Consider the following 17,495-nt stretch of genomic DNA (forward strand, 5'->3'; position numbering starts at 1 on the left):
CATGCACCACCAGGAAAACAGTCGAGAAGGCGGCAGGATCAGCGTTACAGAGTTGCAGTAGTCGTGTTCGCTACTATGTTGCAGTTTTGCAGGCTTCCAGCGCGGTCAGCAGTCGATTCCTTGGCAGAAGGTGAAGAGAGAGATGCAGAGGAACTTGGATGAGCTCTTGCATTCGTTATCTAAAGTTTCCCCAGAGACAGAGACCCTAAATAGCCAGAAAAGAGGGTTTGGCTACCTAGGAGAGAGGATAGGCTAGCAACACCTGAAGGAGCATATCAGAAGGAGTCTCTGACATCACCTGGTGGCACTGGCCACTCAGAGCAGTCCAGTGTGCCAGCAGCACCTCTGTTTCCAAGATGGCAGAGGTCTGGAGCACACTGGAGGAGCTCTAGACACCTCCCAGGGGAGGTGCAGGTCAGGGGAGTGGTCACTCCCCTTTCCTTTGTCCAGTTTCGCGCCAGAGCAGGGCTAAGGGGTCCCCTGAACCGGTGTAGACTGGCTTATGCAGAATTGGGCACATCTGTGCCCAAGAAAGCATTTCCAGAGGCTGGGGGAGGCTACTCCTCCCCTGCCTTCACACCATTTTCCAAAGGGAGAGGGTGTAACACCCTCTCTCAGAGGAAGTCCTTTGTTCTGCCATCCTGGGACAAGCCTGGCTTGACCCCAGGAGGGCTGAAACCTGTCTGAGGGGTTGGCAGCAGCAGCAGCTGCAGTGAAACCCCAGGAAAGGCAGTTTGGCAGTACCAGGGTCTGTGCTACAGACCACTGGGATCATGGGATTGTGCCAATTATGCCAGGATGGCATAGAGGGGGCAATTCCATGATCATAGACATGTTACATGGCCATATTCGGAGTTACCATTGTGAAGCTACATATAGGTAGTGACCTATATGTAGTGCACGCGTGTAATGGTGTCCCCGCACTCACAAAGTCCGGGGAATTGGCCCTGAACAATGTGGGGGCACCTTGGCTAGTGCCAGGGTGCCCTCACACTAAGTAACTTTGCACCTAACCTTTACCAGGTAAAGGTTAGACATATAGGTGACTTATAAGTTACTTAAGTGCAGTGTAAAATGGCTGTGAAATAAAGTGGACGTTATTTCACTCAGGCTGCAGTGGCAGGCCTGTGTAAGAATTGTCAGAGCTCCCTATGGGTGGCAAAAGAAATGCTGCAGCCCATAGGGATCTCCTGGAACCCCAATACACTGGGTACCTCAGTACCATATACTAGGGAATTATAAGGGTGTTCCAGTAAGCCAATGTAAATTGGTAAAATTGGTCACTAGCCTGTTAGTGACAATTTGAAAGAAATGAGAGAGCATAACCACTGAGGTTCTGATTAGCAGAGCCTCAGTGAGACAGTTAGTCACTACACAGGTAACACATTCAGGCACACTTATGAGCACTGGGGCCCTGGATACCAGGGTCCCAGTGACACATACAACTAAAACAACATATATACAGTGAAAAATGGGGGTAACATGCCAGGCAAGATGGTACTTTCCTACAATAGCATCCTGGCTTCAACCACCGATGAGATCCCATCATTGACCTTTCATATGATGCTAACTTTCATCTATTGATTGTATCTTTCCATTCATCCCCTGGCTGCAAAATCAATATTCTTCCTTTAATGAGATCCTGGAATTCATATCATGTAGCGATCCCAGTATCCTTTCACTGATGGAATCCCAGCATGTACCCACCAATGGGATCCCATTATTTAATTCTTGATGAAAATCCATCATTTATCCTCTGACTGGATCCCAAGCACAATTTCCTTCTTTATGGAAACATATTCCTCTTATATTGGAGTTTCAGAGTTCTGATATGCCCTGTTTGTTCCCTTCATGGAGTTGGACCTTTGGGATCCTAGAGTTGAAAATGTCCCTGCCGTTGGGTTCCATGTCTCATTCGCATTAGGAGTTAAGTGGCTTTATAACTGTACACCTTGTATGTTTATTTGATCTGAATACACAAGACCCTGCAGACCGGGTAAGAGAAAGTGGAGTGATAGAAATATTTGCTTCTTGGTCCAAAATAACTTGTTTTTGCAGAGTTTCATTCTTAGATATTTCTCTGAAAACCTAAGCTACTCTACTGCCATATTATTTCCACCAGGGCAGTTTCTATTGAAGCTCAATGTGCCCTGTGCAGTTTTGTCTTCCATCTTATATTCTTGTGTGTGCTTCCATATCCTTGCTGAGACTTGCAAAGCCCACAGAGATCGTTTGGATTAAGGGGGTACTTCTTGGTGGAGGTATAGGATGCTTGCTTAAGTACTAATGAATCTTACTGAAAACTTCTTGGTAGCAGTTGCTGAAGGGAAGAAGCTCTTCCTGTTGTGGTCATTGTGCAGTTTTAAGACATTCCTTTTTAAAGAATTTTCCTTTTCTTATTTGGTTTCAGGTTTGTGCAGAACTCTTCTATCTGACCCGACTGGCACTGTGAAGTCGTCCAATAACCCCTCCTCGTATCCAAACAACATCAACTGTGTCTACCTGATCCGAGTGCCTTCTGATAAGGTACGGCCTTCACAGAGAAGTTGATTAAGTCAGTCACACTTTGTTCCTACCAGAGTCCTGAGCTGGCTGGAGGTAGAACGTAGAGTGGGGCACTGGGTTAGGAGCTGCCTGATTGGTGGCAGAGGTAGCTGCTGAGGTAGATCACTCTGGGTAGAGTGGTCCATTAGTATGGAGGAGAAGGATCAGTCCTTGTAATGTTGTCTTCAATGGCGTCAGCACCATCGCTGCGGAGCTTTAAAGATAAACCAATCAGAAGGTGTTATTGAAATCTATAGTAGTGTTGCCACCACAGAGAAGACTGAATAAAGCTTAAAGAGTAGGTCTCCAAGGGGCAACCAATTAGACTTAAAGGAAGTTCACATGGTGCTTCAAAGAAAGTCCACATGCGGCAATATACAAAAGTGAGAGAGAATGTCGGTGGAGTTCCCCAAAGGATGGGCAGGTTAACCTATTAATAAACAGTGTTGCAGGACAAAATACTGGTGTGCACATTGATAGGTATTACCCCTGATATTGTTGTCCAAGAAAATTTGAGTTTTAAATATCGTGCTTCCAAAAACATCTTAGCCAAAATATCAGCTACCAAAATATGATTTAGGTAATATATGTATAGGTAAGTATAGACTTACTGTACTTAATTTTTGCACCTTGACTATAATATATATATATATATATATATATATATATATATATATATATATATATATATATATTTAAAGACATAGTCAATGAAAAACCAAAGGTTACAGGGATGTTATAGTTACGTTCAGCTTTTACAAGCACAAAACCATAGAAATTCAGCTGTTAGACTTATTTCAAGTAACTATAACTCATGCCCTATGGTCACAATAAGTCATGCCTTCGTCATGCACAGCTAATTACCCCAGTTAGTACATCACTCATGACATCTTCTTTGACATCATTGACAATACTACTGTAACATTTTCAATTAAATTATTGATGCGAAAACTGTGTATGGCAAAGGTGCGAGTTATAGTTACCTTAGGGCACGAGTTATAGTTACCATACTTAATTCGGATGTTTAGATATTCTTGCTACAATGTTTTTGTATGCATATTTTTCTGCTCGATGTTCTACCGTACAACCCTTGCACAAAGCAAGAGCTTCCATACTCGACGTGGAAATCCTTTGAAAGATTTGGGGGGTCATTCTGAGGTTGGCGGGAGCACCGCCAACAGGCTGGCGATGCCCCGCAGGGCATTCTGACCGCGGCGGTTTGGCCGCAGTCAGAAGTGGAAAACATGCGCCGCCATGGGGATTCTGACACCCCATACCGCCATCCTGTTCCTGGCGGCTCTGCCGCCAGGAACAGGATGGCGGTATGGGGTGTCGTGGGGCCCCTGGGGGCCCCTGCAGTGCCCATGCCAATGGCATGGGCACTGCAGGGGCCCCCGTAAGAGGGCCCCACAAAGAATTTCAGTGTCTGCTCAGCAGACACTGAAATTCGCGACGGGTGCAACTGCACCCGTCGCACCTTCCCACTCCGCCGGCTCCATTCAGAGCCGGCGTCCTCGTGGGAAGGTTGTGTTCCACTGGACTGGCGGGCGGCCTTTTGCCGGTCGCCCGCCAGCCCAGTGGAAAACCCAGAATCACCGCAGCGGTCTTACGACTGCGGTGCGGTATTCTGGAGGGGGGGAACTCTGGCGGGCGGCCTCCGCCGCCCGCCAGAGTTAGAATCACCCCCTTGATCTCAAGAGCTGCAGCATTCTGCATTTATTGGGCTGCTTTTGGGCATCACTCACATTCATACTAACACAGGTTATTGATAATCTGGAGGCGGAGCCCCAGAGAGGTGCTGGGCCTTCACTATGGGCCCAATGAGGAGCAAACAAGACCATATGTCTTGAGGTTTATACCAGCTTAGCTCTCTCAATTACTCCTTTAAATATGTTGTCTTGACTAAGAGCCACATCTAAGCACAGGTGATCAAGGATCCAAGTGTAATTTATTCACAAGAGGTACCTGAGTTTCAGCAGGGGTTTGGTTGGAAGTGGAGGCACCAAGAGAGAAGACAGGGAGTGGAGGAACAACATAAGGATGTCTTTTTGAAAAAACAATTGAAGTAGCGAGATGAGGGTGAACGAGGCCGGACAAAGAAGCAGTCACTAAATTAAAGAGTGGAGGAAAAGGGCTGCAGCTATTGTCTGAGAGTAAATGCAAAATCACGACTGAGTCTCGTCTGCATATAACTTTCATGAACTGAAAATATGTCCTCTTAAAACTAATGATGTAAAGAAAGTTCTGGACAGTTTGAAGGTCGTACATCTAATTTACTGCTCTTTCTTCTCAGATTCTTCTGCAGTTCGATGCCTTCGATCTCCAGTCCTCACCAAACTGTGCCTCTGACTATCTCACAATTTATGATGGCAACAATAAGGAGGCCCCAGTCTTACTCAGTAAAGCATGTGGTACCGGCCAGCTCCAGCCATTCTCCTCTTCCGGAAAGGAGATGCTGCTGGAATTTGTGACGGATGGCTCCATCACTGCCAGTGGTTTCAAGGCCTCCTACAGCAATGGTACGCTCCTTTGTGTCAGGCCACTCTTAGACAGGGGACGCAGGACGCAAGGGCCTCCACAGCAACGGTACAGTCTTTGGTGTCAGGCTGATCTCAGACAGAGGAGAGAGGGTGCAAGGGCCTCCTACAGCAATGGTATGGTCCTTGGTGTCAGGTCACCCTTCAGTTGGGGGAAAGAGGACCTAAAGGCATCCTACCGTAATGGTATGGCCCCTGGTGTCAGGCTGCTCTCAGACAGGGAGGAAGAGCACAGAGGCCAACTACAACTATAGGATGGTCGTTGGTGTTGGTGCACTCTCAATCAGGGGATGAAGTTTACAAAAACCTCCTATAGTAATGGTGTGGAACTTGGTGTTTGGGTACTCTCAGATAGGGAACAGGAATGCAGAAGCCTCTGTAATGAAAGTGAGAGGCAGCGTTGCGGTATAGCAGGTAAACTTTAATCCGAGCTCTCCTCTAACGCAGTGTCTTCTTTCCCTGTCAGCAAGGAGGGAAGAATCATCGCTAACATTCTAGGCTTGCGGCAACGATCACACATCTAGCCGCGAGCCACATCATAACACATCCCCCTCCGTTAACACCCACAAAAAGTACCACAAATAAATAACAGGGAAGAACTCTAACAAAATAAGAAACTACAAGGTAAAACAAAAGAAAATCTATACACAGAGTAAATACCCTAGCAATAAGCTTTATGTTACATAGTCATTCAAGAACCCTGGAGGTCTCCTACATCTGGTAGCCCTAGGAAACCCAACAGATCTAGGTGACACAGTACTTGGAATACAAGTAGAGGCTCCCATGGAATCTGAACAGGTATTAGGAGCTTCCATAATCACCTCACTCCTCCCAACCGCAGCATCACCACTTCCACAACCAAACTGTTTCCTCTCGCCACCACTAGGACCATTCACATCTTCATCTTTCATCAACATATAACCACTACAATCATCACCCCTCCTTGCACATCCAACATCCAATGCAGAAGAAAATTTGCGACACGCCTGAAATTCCAGCGTTGGCCATTATCAAGCAAGACATGCCACTTGTGAACTTGATGAACTCTAAACGGACCGAAGAATTTGCTAAACCCTTGTCTCACTCTACCAGATTTGATTTTTACCCAATCACCTGGTTTAATTCTCGCATCATCATTCCCTGTCTCATTGGCTGTGTCTCCATTGAATGCGCCACCACCTCCCAACAATCTCTCCATCCATGCAGGTCTGAGTTTGCTGACAGGCTTCCTACCTCTCATATCAACAAACGGTACACTGCCCGACGTTGTGTTTTCTGTGGTTCGATATCCCCACACCAACTCTGAGATCACCAAACCAGCATCCAAATCATTGATCACAGCCAATTGCAGACCACCCTTAATCATGCGATTAGCTCGTTCCACAATACCATTAGCACGAGGATTGTACAACGCTGTACGAGCGTGCCTTATGCCACACAAGTCTAAAAACTCTTTCATCTCCACAGACGTTAACTGTGTACCATTATCGGTAATCAACACCGATGGAAATCCCTCCTCAGCTAAAATTTCTCTCAGTACACCTATGGTAGCAGATGTTGTAACTTCTCCCATAAACTTGACAATAAGCCATTAGGAGTATACATCCACCATAACCAAGGCAAAATTCCTTCCCCTGCCGATGCCGGACAAAGGTCCAATAAAGTCCAGGCAAACACTATGCCAAGGTTTGCCAGGGTCAGTTATATTACCACTAACCGACTGTTCTCCCACTCTCAACCGTTTCTCACTCTGAACACACTCAGAACATCTCTCTACCCATCTCACCACATCATCATCTATACCGGGCCACCAAAATTCCATTCTCAACCTTCTCTTGGTAATCGTTTTGCCAAGATGACCCTCATGTGCAATATCAAACAAGCGTTTGCGCACCCCCACAGGCGGAACAACCTTTCACCCCGCAGAATCATTCTTCCATCAACTTCAGAAAGCTCATCCACCACCAAATTGAAAGGCCGTACAGATGCCGGGAGAGTACTGTCTCTCCTCCCACCTTTCTTTATTAAATCAATGACCCGCAACAAAACTTCATCTGCTTTCATAGCCAAATCCCAATCAGTTTCTTTCACTGCTCCCTTACACATATGCACAACCTCACCCATAGACGCACAGCTCCTTCTTGTTCATGCCCTAAAACGTTATCTCCATCTACTGTCTGCCACTCAAGAGCCAGACGAGAAAGACAGTCCGCTTGCACATTCTTCCAACCAGGAATGTACTCAATCTTGTAATTAAATTCTTGCAAACGGGAAGCCAACCTAGCCAGTCTCGCTGACCCTTTACCAGTCCCACCTGGTGACAAAAACTTTAGCAATGGTTTATGATCAGAACGCAATGTGATGGTACTACCCCATATATATGCGCGAAAATACTCCACACCCCATGCCGCAGCCAGAGTTTCATGCTCAATAACAGCATAATGTCTCTCAGCAGAAGATAAAGTCCAAAAAGCAAAGGCAACCGTCTTCTCTACAGACCCATGCATTTGAGATAAGACAGCACCAATGCCCACAGCGCTTGCATCCACCGTGATTATTGTTCTTCTCTTTGTGTCGAAAGGCACAAAATGCCAGCATTGCATACATCATCCTTTATCAACTGAAAACACTGGCATTGCTCTCCTCCCCAGACAAAACTAGCTCCTTTGCGCAAACGTACTTTTAGGCATTCTGTCTTGCTAGCGAAGTTCTTGACAAATTTGGAATAATACTCAACCAATCCCAAAAAGGATCGCAATTGGTCCTTGTCTTTAGGAGCTGGAGCCGACCTAATTGCCTCCAACAGGTCTTTCTTCGGCTTTACACCATCTTGCGACAGTGAGTGACCAAGATACTCCACCTCTGTCATTAAAAATTGACATTTTTCACGGTGCAAAGTCAAAACAGATTGCAACAATCTGCCCAGAAGCATCTTCAGGGTTATATTATGACTTTCAATAGTTTCACCAAACACTAGAATGTCATCTTGGAAGAACAGGATATTGTCCAACCCTCTGAAAATTTGGTTCATCATCCTTTGGAAAACACTAGCGGCAGACGCCAGTCCGAACGGCATCCGAGTAAACTGAAATGTGCCCTCCATGGTGATGAAAGCAGTGAGGGCCTTAGAACCAGGATGAAGTCTAATCTGATGGTATGCATGCTTCAAGTCCAATTTTGAAAAGAATTTAGCATCCTTCATTAGTAGAACCAATTCATTAATATTCGGCAAAGGAAAATTGTCTGTAACAATATTCTGGTTTAACCCTCTCAAATCTACACAGAACCTCAACTTGCCATCTCTCTTCTTAGAAATCACTACAGGCGACAACCATGCTGAGGCCTCCACTGGTTCAATTACCCCACTGTCTAGCATTTCACTCAAGAGCTCCTTTACACCCTCTCTTATCGAGACTGGAACCTTTCTAACCTTGTGCTGCACAGGAACAGCACCGGGCTTCAACCTAATCTCGTGAACATAGCCTCTCAATTCTCCCATCTCCTCTCTGAATACCCCTTTAGCTCCATTCAATATACCAGCAAGAGAAAAATCTTCGATTGCAGCTACCTGACTAGGGGCACACGGATTGATGACTATGCGAAGATCATACTGGTGTTGCCAACCCAAAATAGGCGGACCAGACTCTGCCACATACACTTTGCCTAAGACCTTTCTCCCTTTGAACCCTATTTCAGTGAGCATATAACCTATAATGTCTATCTGCTCACCCTGATACCCGCCGGGATTGATGTCCTTCGGCAATAGTCTTGTTGAAGGCCACATTTGGAGAAATAAATTCTTAGGAACTATTGATATAAGGAGCCGGAATCCACCATTAGTTCTACAGACACATTCTTGACAGTAAATTCTGCCTTTGGTCTCTGCATCCTTTCCGCTCTCAACCCTGCCTTGTCCAACCCAGAAACACACAACACCCTTCCGAACTTGTCACCTACGGACACATCGCCTGACGCATCACCAACCATGGCCACCTTCCCCTTTGAATGCTCTTTTTCCCTACACATCCTTGCAAAATGCCCTTTGCGCCCACACCTACGGCACTCTTTCCCTAGGGCAAAGCAATTCTTTGACTCAGAAGTATGATACTTGCTCCCACACTTGTTGCACTTCCCATTTTTAGATTCACTAAGCCTTTCCCAGGATGATTTACTCGTCACAGCTACATCACCCTGAACAGAAGATACTTCTTCAGAAGCCCTAACTTCTCTCCTCTCCATTTGTTTCATACAAAACTCTAAGACTCCTCAACCACCTTTGCAATTTCTATAGCATCCTTCAGCTTGGGGTCCTTCGCTGCCCACAATCTTTCCTGCATTTTCTTGCTCCTACACTGTACTATGAGCTGGTCCCGAATCAACTCCTATGTCATTGGCCCAAATCTGCATTTGACAGAAAGCTCTCTTAATCGAGGTACGAATTCATCCACAGATTCACCATCCCTTTGAGGTTGTGTGTAAAACTTAAATCTTTGCATGACTACATTCTCAGTCTTGGCAAACCTTAATTCTAGTCTCCGCCTTGCTTCCAAAAACACATCATCTATGGGTTGACCAGACTGATCAACAGCTTTAGGCAAGTACTTAAAGACATGCTGACCTTCATTGCCTAGGGAACTAAGTAAGATAGCTTTTTTTCTACTGGACTAGAATCCTAACCCATCTAAGGCTTCAAGATAATTATCGAATATATCTATCCACTCCTCCCAAAATATCGGCGGATTCCCAGGTTGCGCCAAAAATAGAGGTGGAGAGTGCACAGCAGCGGCTGACATATCCATTGTGTGAGTCTGTGCTCAGTTTGGTAAATTTGGTATGAAGCTATGCTTAGGAGAAACCCCCCCCCAAAAAAATTAGTGTTCCTCTAGGTACTTGCCAAGATAAAACAATGTAGCAAACAGCAGGTTACAGGTGCCTATCACAGTAGGAGACCCGTGAAATGGTGAGCAGTTCATCGTGGCCAGAATCTATTTTAAGGGGAGTTTTCCCAACTCCCTAAGATGGTCGCCACCACACGAAGCAGTTCGTCATGTGCAAAATCCAATTGACCGACTGTTTTCCCAACTCTCAAAGATGGTCGCCACCAGTTTACTAGAACGCCTGTGATGTCATTGCGACGTTGACAGCAAATCAGCCACCCTCATGTGACCGAGGCCGATGCAGTCGTATCTCCAAATTAATCTGGACTGCAAACTGTAATATATTGGCTGGCACTGGAAAGACATAAAACGCCAGGCGCTGGTAATTATGCCCTTTCGTTATGCCGCGTCTGCGATCCCACGGCAAGACAATGTACGCAACGTTCGCAGCATCTGCATCAAGAGGAAAGCAACCTGCTTGCTGACATCTTGTCGCTAAAAATGTAATGAAAGCGAGAGGCAGCGTTGCGGTGTAGCAGGTAAACTTTAATCCGAGCTCTCCTCTAACGCGGTGTCTTCTACCCCTGTCAGCAAGCAACTGCCAGAGGGAAAAATCATCGCTAACATTCTAGGCTCGCAGCAACGATCACACATCTAGCCGCGAGCCACATCATAACAGCCTCCTACAGAAGTGGTACAGTCCTTGATGTCAGGCTTCTCTCCGTCAGGGGAGGAAGGATCCAAGGGCCTCCTGTTTCTGGCCCAGTGAGCTGTGCTCCCAGGTTATCTTGGTGTGTTGGCATCAGATTCACTGCAGATAGTGCTTGGTTCTCAGACGGTTCTCATCTTCATCAACATACTCCATCAAATCTTGATCAACAGACTTCTCCAAATCCACAAAATCGGAATTCAGGGAGTCGTTCTTAATGGATTGCCTCATACCTCACCAGAAGCACCCAGAGAATCTCTCTCCCACCATTGACCTCAGAATCCAAGGAGATCATCTGCAGAGTCCCACAAGGATAGTCCCATAGCCCCACCCTCTTCAACATGTAGATGACTCTCCTGGTCGTCAAATCGCATGGACTCAACATCATCTCCTATGAAGACAACACCCAGCTCATCCTCTTGCTTTCAGAAGACCCCTCCGCCACCAGAACCAGCTTACACAGATGTATGGTGAACGTCGCCAACTAGATGAAGGTCAACTGTCTCAAGCTCAACATGGACAAGACGGAAGTCCTCATTTTTAGGAACAACACTTGGTGGCCTGCTGAACCCTGCCCTTCCCCCTGCCCTGATAGACCATGCCTGCAACCACGGCATCATCTTGGACAGCCAGTTATCTGTGCAGAAACAGGTAAACAGTCTCATCCACCTGCTTCCACATCCTACACATGCTCCTTAAGATCTTCAGGTGGCTCCCAAAAGACACCAGAAGGACTGTAACTCAAGCCCTCATCATAAGCAGATTGGACTACGGTATCAGTCCTTACGTAGGAATCACCGCACGCCTCCTGAAGAGACTACAGACAATATGAGACTCAGCCTCAAGACTCATCCTTGACCTCCCCAGATGGCCTCACATCACCCCGCACCTCAAGAAGCCGCACTGGCTCCTGATTCACAAGAGATGCCAGTTCAAAATGCTGACCCACACATACAAAACCCTGCACAATGAAGGGACAGCATACATCAACAAACAAATGAATGGCCTTCCACCAACCGACCAAACATCCGACAACAACAGCAGAGGACTCTCCTTTTCTCACCTGGCAGCCACAATTCCCCTGCATCTCGGGAACCCAGCATTGCTCCAGGAATTCAGAAAAGGACTCAAGACATGGCTTTTTGAATAAACAGAGCACTGCGAAGCAGCTAGCTTCTCCAGTGCCTTGAGACCCTCACAGGTGATTTGCCATGCTTTATAAATCCTGGATGATTGACTGAGAGTGATTAGAGGTCTCACCATGGAACATAAAGAGATGTTGTGGGCCCAGAAGGCTGACATAATCCACTAGGGAAGGGGCTGGATGGTGGCACATAGATTTAAAGTGTTTTGTTTCAGATTTTTTTGCCTTTGAAATCGGGGGTTGGCAAAGATTACACTGTGCACAAAATGTATGGAAACACATACAATTAGTGACATGGGAGAGTACGAAAAGGATCTCAGATAGTGGGGTCCTCTAGTGGCAGAACTGCTCCTTAACACGAGCTCTACTATTTACCATCCTCACAGGAAATTTGTACTTTCTTACTGTGACCCCATAACATGACAGCAGCTGGTTCCCAGGGGTGCACTAATATCTTCAATTCTTGCCATGTACTACTATTTTGGGGGAGTTGTGAGCTGAGGCAGAAAGAGTGCACCAAGGGGCATTGTACAGAACCCTAACCTTGGCTCTGGTTTGGCACACAGTTGTTGAAAGGCTGAAGCTGAGCTGTTGTTCTGTGTTTTGTGTATGTGGACATTGTACGCTGGTGGATGGTACTCTATGCTGCAGGGCACTTAAGATTATTATTCCTTCTGTTTGACAGTAAAATGTGGCGGCACATTCACCAGCTCTCCTGGCACGGTCTCCTCTCCCTACTTCCCCAGCAATTACCGTTCCAACATGGACTGCAGCTTCTACATCATGGCTCCAGCTGGATACAAGGTAAGTGCCGGAGCTATCCAATGTCACTCTAGTACTGAAAATACTGGTAGACCCTGGAATCATGAAGACCCTTCTAGAAGGTCTGCCAGAGAGGGTGGCATGCCATTGTGATTTTCTATAACATGAAATCAGAGGCATATTTTAAAAACTGACCTAGCCTGCCATTCCACTCAGATGATCAGATATCACTTCTGGGTGATGGAAGTGACTAGGCACTGAACTGTATAGATAAAGGCACAAGAAACCCCTGCTGGCAGGACAGTGATGGTAAATAAGTGACAATGCTTGATTCCGCTTCCTTATATCACACTGCCTCCTGTTGCCAGAACAGTGATAGTAAATAAGACTTAACGCATAGTTCACCTTTCCAATGTCACAGTGCCCCCCTCTGTTGCACAGTGATGGTAAATAACGGCTAACGCATAATTCTCCATCCTTTTGTCACACTGCCTCCTGTTGGCTGTACAATGATGGTAAATAACTGCCAAAGCATACTGATCCTTTCTTATGCTACACTGCCCCCTGTTGGGAGGACAATGAAGGTAAATTAAAGCCAACGCATTATTTTCCTTCCTTATCTGACACTGCCACCTACTGGCATGACAGAGGTGGTCAGTAAGGGCTGTCACATAGACTTTTTCCTTATGGCGCAGTGACTCCTGCTGGTATGACGGGTGTACTATTTAAGGACTAACACATACTTCTTATTTACGCACTGCAGGTATCCTTGACATTCGCATCCTTTGCCGTTGCACCTGATTCAGACTGCGCCTCTGACTCCTTGTCTATTTTCGATGGTACCAAGACCACCTCCCCACTTATTGGCAAATACTGCGGATCCAATCTAGTCCCACCAGTGACTTCCACCGGGAGCTCCCTGCTGCTCCAGTTCCACAATGATGCGTCATTGAACATGAAGGGATTCCAGGCCACCTACACCTTTGGTAAGTTTATCTATGCTAAACTGGCCCACTGTCTCACCATAGGGCTCAGCAGAGCAGGGAGGTGTTTGTTATCACCTGAGAACAAGTGTCAGAAGGCCTGTGTGGCACCATGGCATGTGCTCATGTTTACTGTGCATGGAGTTAGCCTGTACCCTCTGGTTAATGAGCCTGCTCAGAAGAGATACCCAATGCTCCATCAAGAACAAACTGTGTACAAAGAGCACACGATGTTTCTGTAGTCCACCTGTTAGCCACAGGGACTGAGAAGCAGACTTTCTTGACTAAAAAGTTTACTTTATGAAACAAAAACATTCTTATATTCCTGAGAGCTTTTAGACTTTTAGAAATGATGGTGTATGATTGATATACACTTTCAGATAGAGCTGCAGCCACTGTTGAACTATTTCACACCTCAGGTGGATGCCCAGCTATAAAGGGTATTAGTGCCAATTAATAACTAGCCTCATCTCCCACCGTTTTACTTAGGTATCAGTGACATGCGTCAAAGGACACTAGTGCCAATCAATAAACAGCCTCATCTCCCACCATTTAACTTAGGTAGTAGTGGCATGTGTCAAAGGGCACTAGTGGCAATTAATACATAGCTTAATCTCCCACCATCTAACTTTGGCAGTAGAGACATGTCAAAGGGCACTAGTGCCAATTAATAAATAGCCTCATCTCCCACCATCTTACTTAGTGCCAATTAATAAATATCCTCATCTCCCACCATCTAATTTCGGTAGTAGTGTCAACTGTGAAAGGGCACTAATGCCAATTAATAAATAGCCTCTTCTCCCACCATCTAACTTTGGTAATAGTGACGTGCTTCAAAGAGTCCTAGTGACAATTAATAAATAGCCTCTTCTCCCACCATTTAACTTGGGTAGTAGTGACATGTATCAAAGGGCACTAGTGGCAATTGAAAAATAGCTTCATCTCCCACCATCTAACCTTGCTAATAGTGACATGTGTCATAGGGCACTAATGCCAACTTATACTCTCCTCTCCCACCATCTAACGTTGATAGTATTGACATGAGTCATTACCCTTTCAGTGGAATACATAGTTGGTTATTTAGCATTTGGTAAACAGAAAGTCCTGCTACTGTTTGACATTTCAAGGCCTGTCACTTCTGTTGTAGATTTCAAGTAAAGATGGGCACTAATGCCAATTAATAAATAGCCTCCTCTCCTACCATCTAATGGTGGCAGTAGTAATATGGAACACAAAGGGGATCAGCATTTTACCCACGGGTAGTCCTGTTGTAAATTAGTGGGGTACTACCCTGTGAAACTCTTAGAGGCATATTTGCAATACTATGACATAGGGCAGTGCTGCAAGTCTTCCTGCTGTGCTGCCCTGTCTCAAAGGGAAAGAGAAGGAATGCAGTATATATACAAGATATGACACACTTCTGTCCTTTCCCCCTTCGCTGGGGCGCAATGCGCTGCCATGCGCCAATGCAGGCACCGTTGCACCTTAGTGCAATGGTGTCTGCTTTGTGGGGATCATTGTTTTGGTGCAGGAAGGGACAATCATGAAAGGCGTTTTCATCTTTCTACATGTGGTTTGCAGCACACATACAAAAATTAAAAAACGAGTATTTCTCCTTACACCTCCCATGGGGAGTGGTAGGCTTTTGATTAATTCCCAGGTTTATGAATCCTTGTAAATCTGGGAATACGTCAAAATCCATGAGTGTTGCGTGGGAACACCCACAGCAACACCGATAAAGTGACTTTTTAGCGCAGAATTAGTCAATGCAGAGATATGCACTGTGTTGCCTTACTACATATTTACAAGGTTAAGTAACGCCATGCAAGGTGGTATTGTGTGGCGTTGTAGATATGGGCCTGCACTGTTGATGTGTCAAAAAAATGATGCACCGGTGGCGTAAGTCACTTGTAAATATGGCCCTTAGTTCCACCTCTTATCTGGAGGTGGACAACTGCTGATTGACTGCTGGTGCAGCTTCCACTGGCAGTAAACCAACTGCCTTTGATGCATAAATAAACCCACTCTATTTAGGGTGCCCCCCCACAGTAGATTTGCCCTGCTTGTGTCTGCCATGGGAGGCAGAGTGAAACCGGGCAGTAATCTCCATGGGCTGGGAAAAAACACCCTACGTCAGAGACATTGTTTTTATTTAAAAAAAAAAATGTTTTATTTGAAATAAATCTCTGCTTTGAGGGGCTGTTTGTGAGAAGCAAAACATAATTTTGCAGCAACAATTACATCTAGTTTGTATAGGTGGTCTGCCATGGCATGGGTGGAGATGGTCCCTCTGCAGCCACAGCAGCCACAGTGCACTGACCGTTGGTGTCCAAATGGCCCCCAAAGTGCTGCTGACTAACTCTATGGTGGGATGGGTCAATTATTTCCAAAAACAGTCAAATCCATTTATACTTTAGAATGATCGAATAATATGAACATAATCACCACAGTAAATTTGGATTGTACATATTGCTTGGGTATCATGAAATCCTGCGTAAATGATCCTGTTCAGTGGGTGGACAAGTCTTCTCACACTTCAACAACTTATACGTGTTTCCCATATTTACTTGCAGTGAGAGCCTAACACAAGGGAAGCACACAAGCCACAGCTTCACAGAACGTCATGACTCCGGAAGTACATTTGATCCACATGAAGAATGGGTGGATGATTTAATTCCTACATTTGTTTCCAAGTCTCAGTCTCTGGTCATCCTGCTCCTCCCTCTTGTTGAATTTGTGTCATTTGCTCTGTTGCCGTCAGAGGGTGTAATGGCCACATGTACTGAGAGACAGGTCGCAAAGAGTGGTTGCAAATTGTGAATTGAGAATTTGCAACCTTCCTGATATCTAGCTTCTAGTTCCCCGGCGGTATATCTGATGGTGAACTCCAATGAGTGTGAAATGTTCTGATGTGAAGTGAAATAAAGACATAAAATAAAGTGTTGAGTCTTTTTGGGATTATGTAATATAGAACCAGTTTTATATTGGTACAGTGGGCCCTGCCTTTCTAAGTGGGGTCTTCTATTTTTGGTAGGTGAGTGTGTGTGTGCACATGTGTGTGTGTGTGTGTGTGCCACATGAATCATCTGGAAATGGTACAAAGGATGAATGGATGCTTACAATCAGAGCCTGGCCGCCAGTTATGCAATGTGGGTGGGGTTTCTTTGATATTATCATTTATCATATATAGAAGTGACGTCAGATGTGGAATGTCTGAAGATATGTCCAGATCAGGTGGATGGGTGTTTCCCAAAATCGTTCCTAAAGTGTGGAGCGGCCTCCCACTTAACATGAGATTCTCTTCCTCTCTTCTTGAATTGCACAAGAAGCAGAAGACCTGGCTTGTCCATTCACCAACCCACCATAGGCATGGCTAGACAAACACACACCTGCTCAGAGTCAGGATACCCTCTCTGGTGATAGTGCACTTTAAACATTCACATAATATATCTGCCTGGGGATGCAGGATCAGTGGTTGCCCTTGTCGGATGTTGGACTTTTTATTGGTCCTTCCTGGCATTAGTAAATTACTCTAGTAAACTTAGATCCATCCTCTGTTTCAGGTTGTAGGTAGGGACTCTGATGGATGACCAGATATAGAATTGTAAAAGATTTGGGAAGGTGTCAGTTTGATCTCCCTGCAAGCCACTAGTGTTAGAGTATCGTCAGCCACGTGTCAGACTAGAGAAAATGCAGGACACAAACGGCCTTTGAGAGCCATCACAAAAAAGCTCAGAACGTCTATAGCTTGTCATCGATATTCAGAAAGGCCTTTGAGATTGGTGCAAAGTTGTGCACTTGTGGACCAGTGTCTTAAAGTCTTAATCTCCTAGTAGGGCTGAGATATTTTCAGGTATATGCCAAACTAATGGCAATTGTATGATGTCCTGTCAGGAGGTTGAATATGGAAGTTTGGTGGAGCTCAGGAAGACTACATTA

General features: G+C 45.5%; 1 protein-coding gene across 1 annotated transcript in view; it reads left to right on the forward strand.

Moving 5' to 3' along the window:
• Positions 1-16,495, forward strand: part of LOC138283735 (embryonic protein UVS.2-like) — a 69,663-nt gene extending 53,168 nt beyond the window's left edge. Inside the window, exons 9-13 of the mRNA XM_069221778.1 lie at positions 2,411-2,526; positions 4,838-5,063; positions 12,497-12,615; positions 13,337-13,559; positions 16,130-16,495. Of these exons, the coding sequence (XP_069077879.1) occupies positions 2,411-2,526; positions 4,838-5,063; positions 12,497-12,615; positions 13,337-13,559; positions 16,130-16,140 (695 nt within the window). The 3' untranslated portion in view covers positions 16,141-16,495. The remainder of the gene's footprint in view (positions 1-2,410; positions 2,527-4,837; positions 5,064-12,496; positions 12,616-13,336; positions 13,560-16,129) is intronic.
• Positions 16,496-17,495: the final 1,000 nt, after the last annotated feature.

This window comes from Pleurodeles waltl, chromosome 3_1 (assembly GCF_031143425.1).
Source record: "Pleurodeles waltl isolate 20211129_DDA chromosome 3_1, aPleWal1.hap1.20221129, whole genome shotgun sequence".
Taxonomy (NCBI): domain Eukaryota; kingdom Metazoa; phylum Chordata; class Amphibia; order Caudata; family Salamandridae; genus Pleurodeles; species Pleurodeles waltl.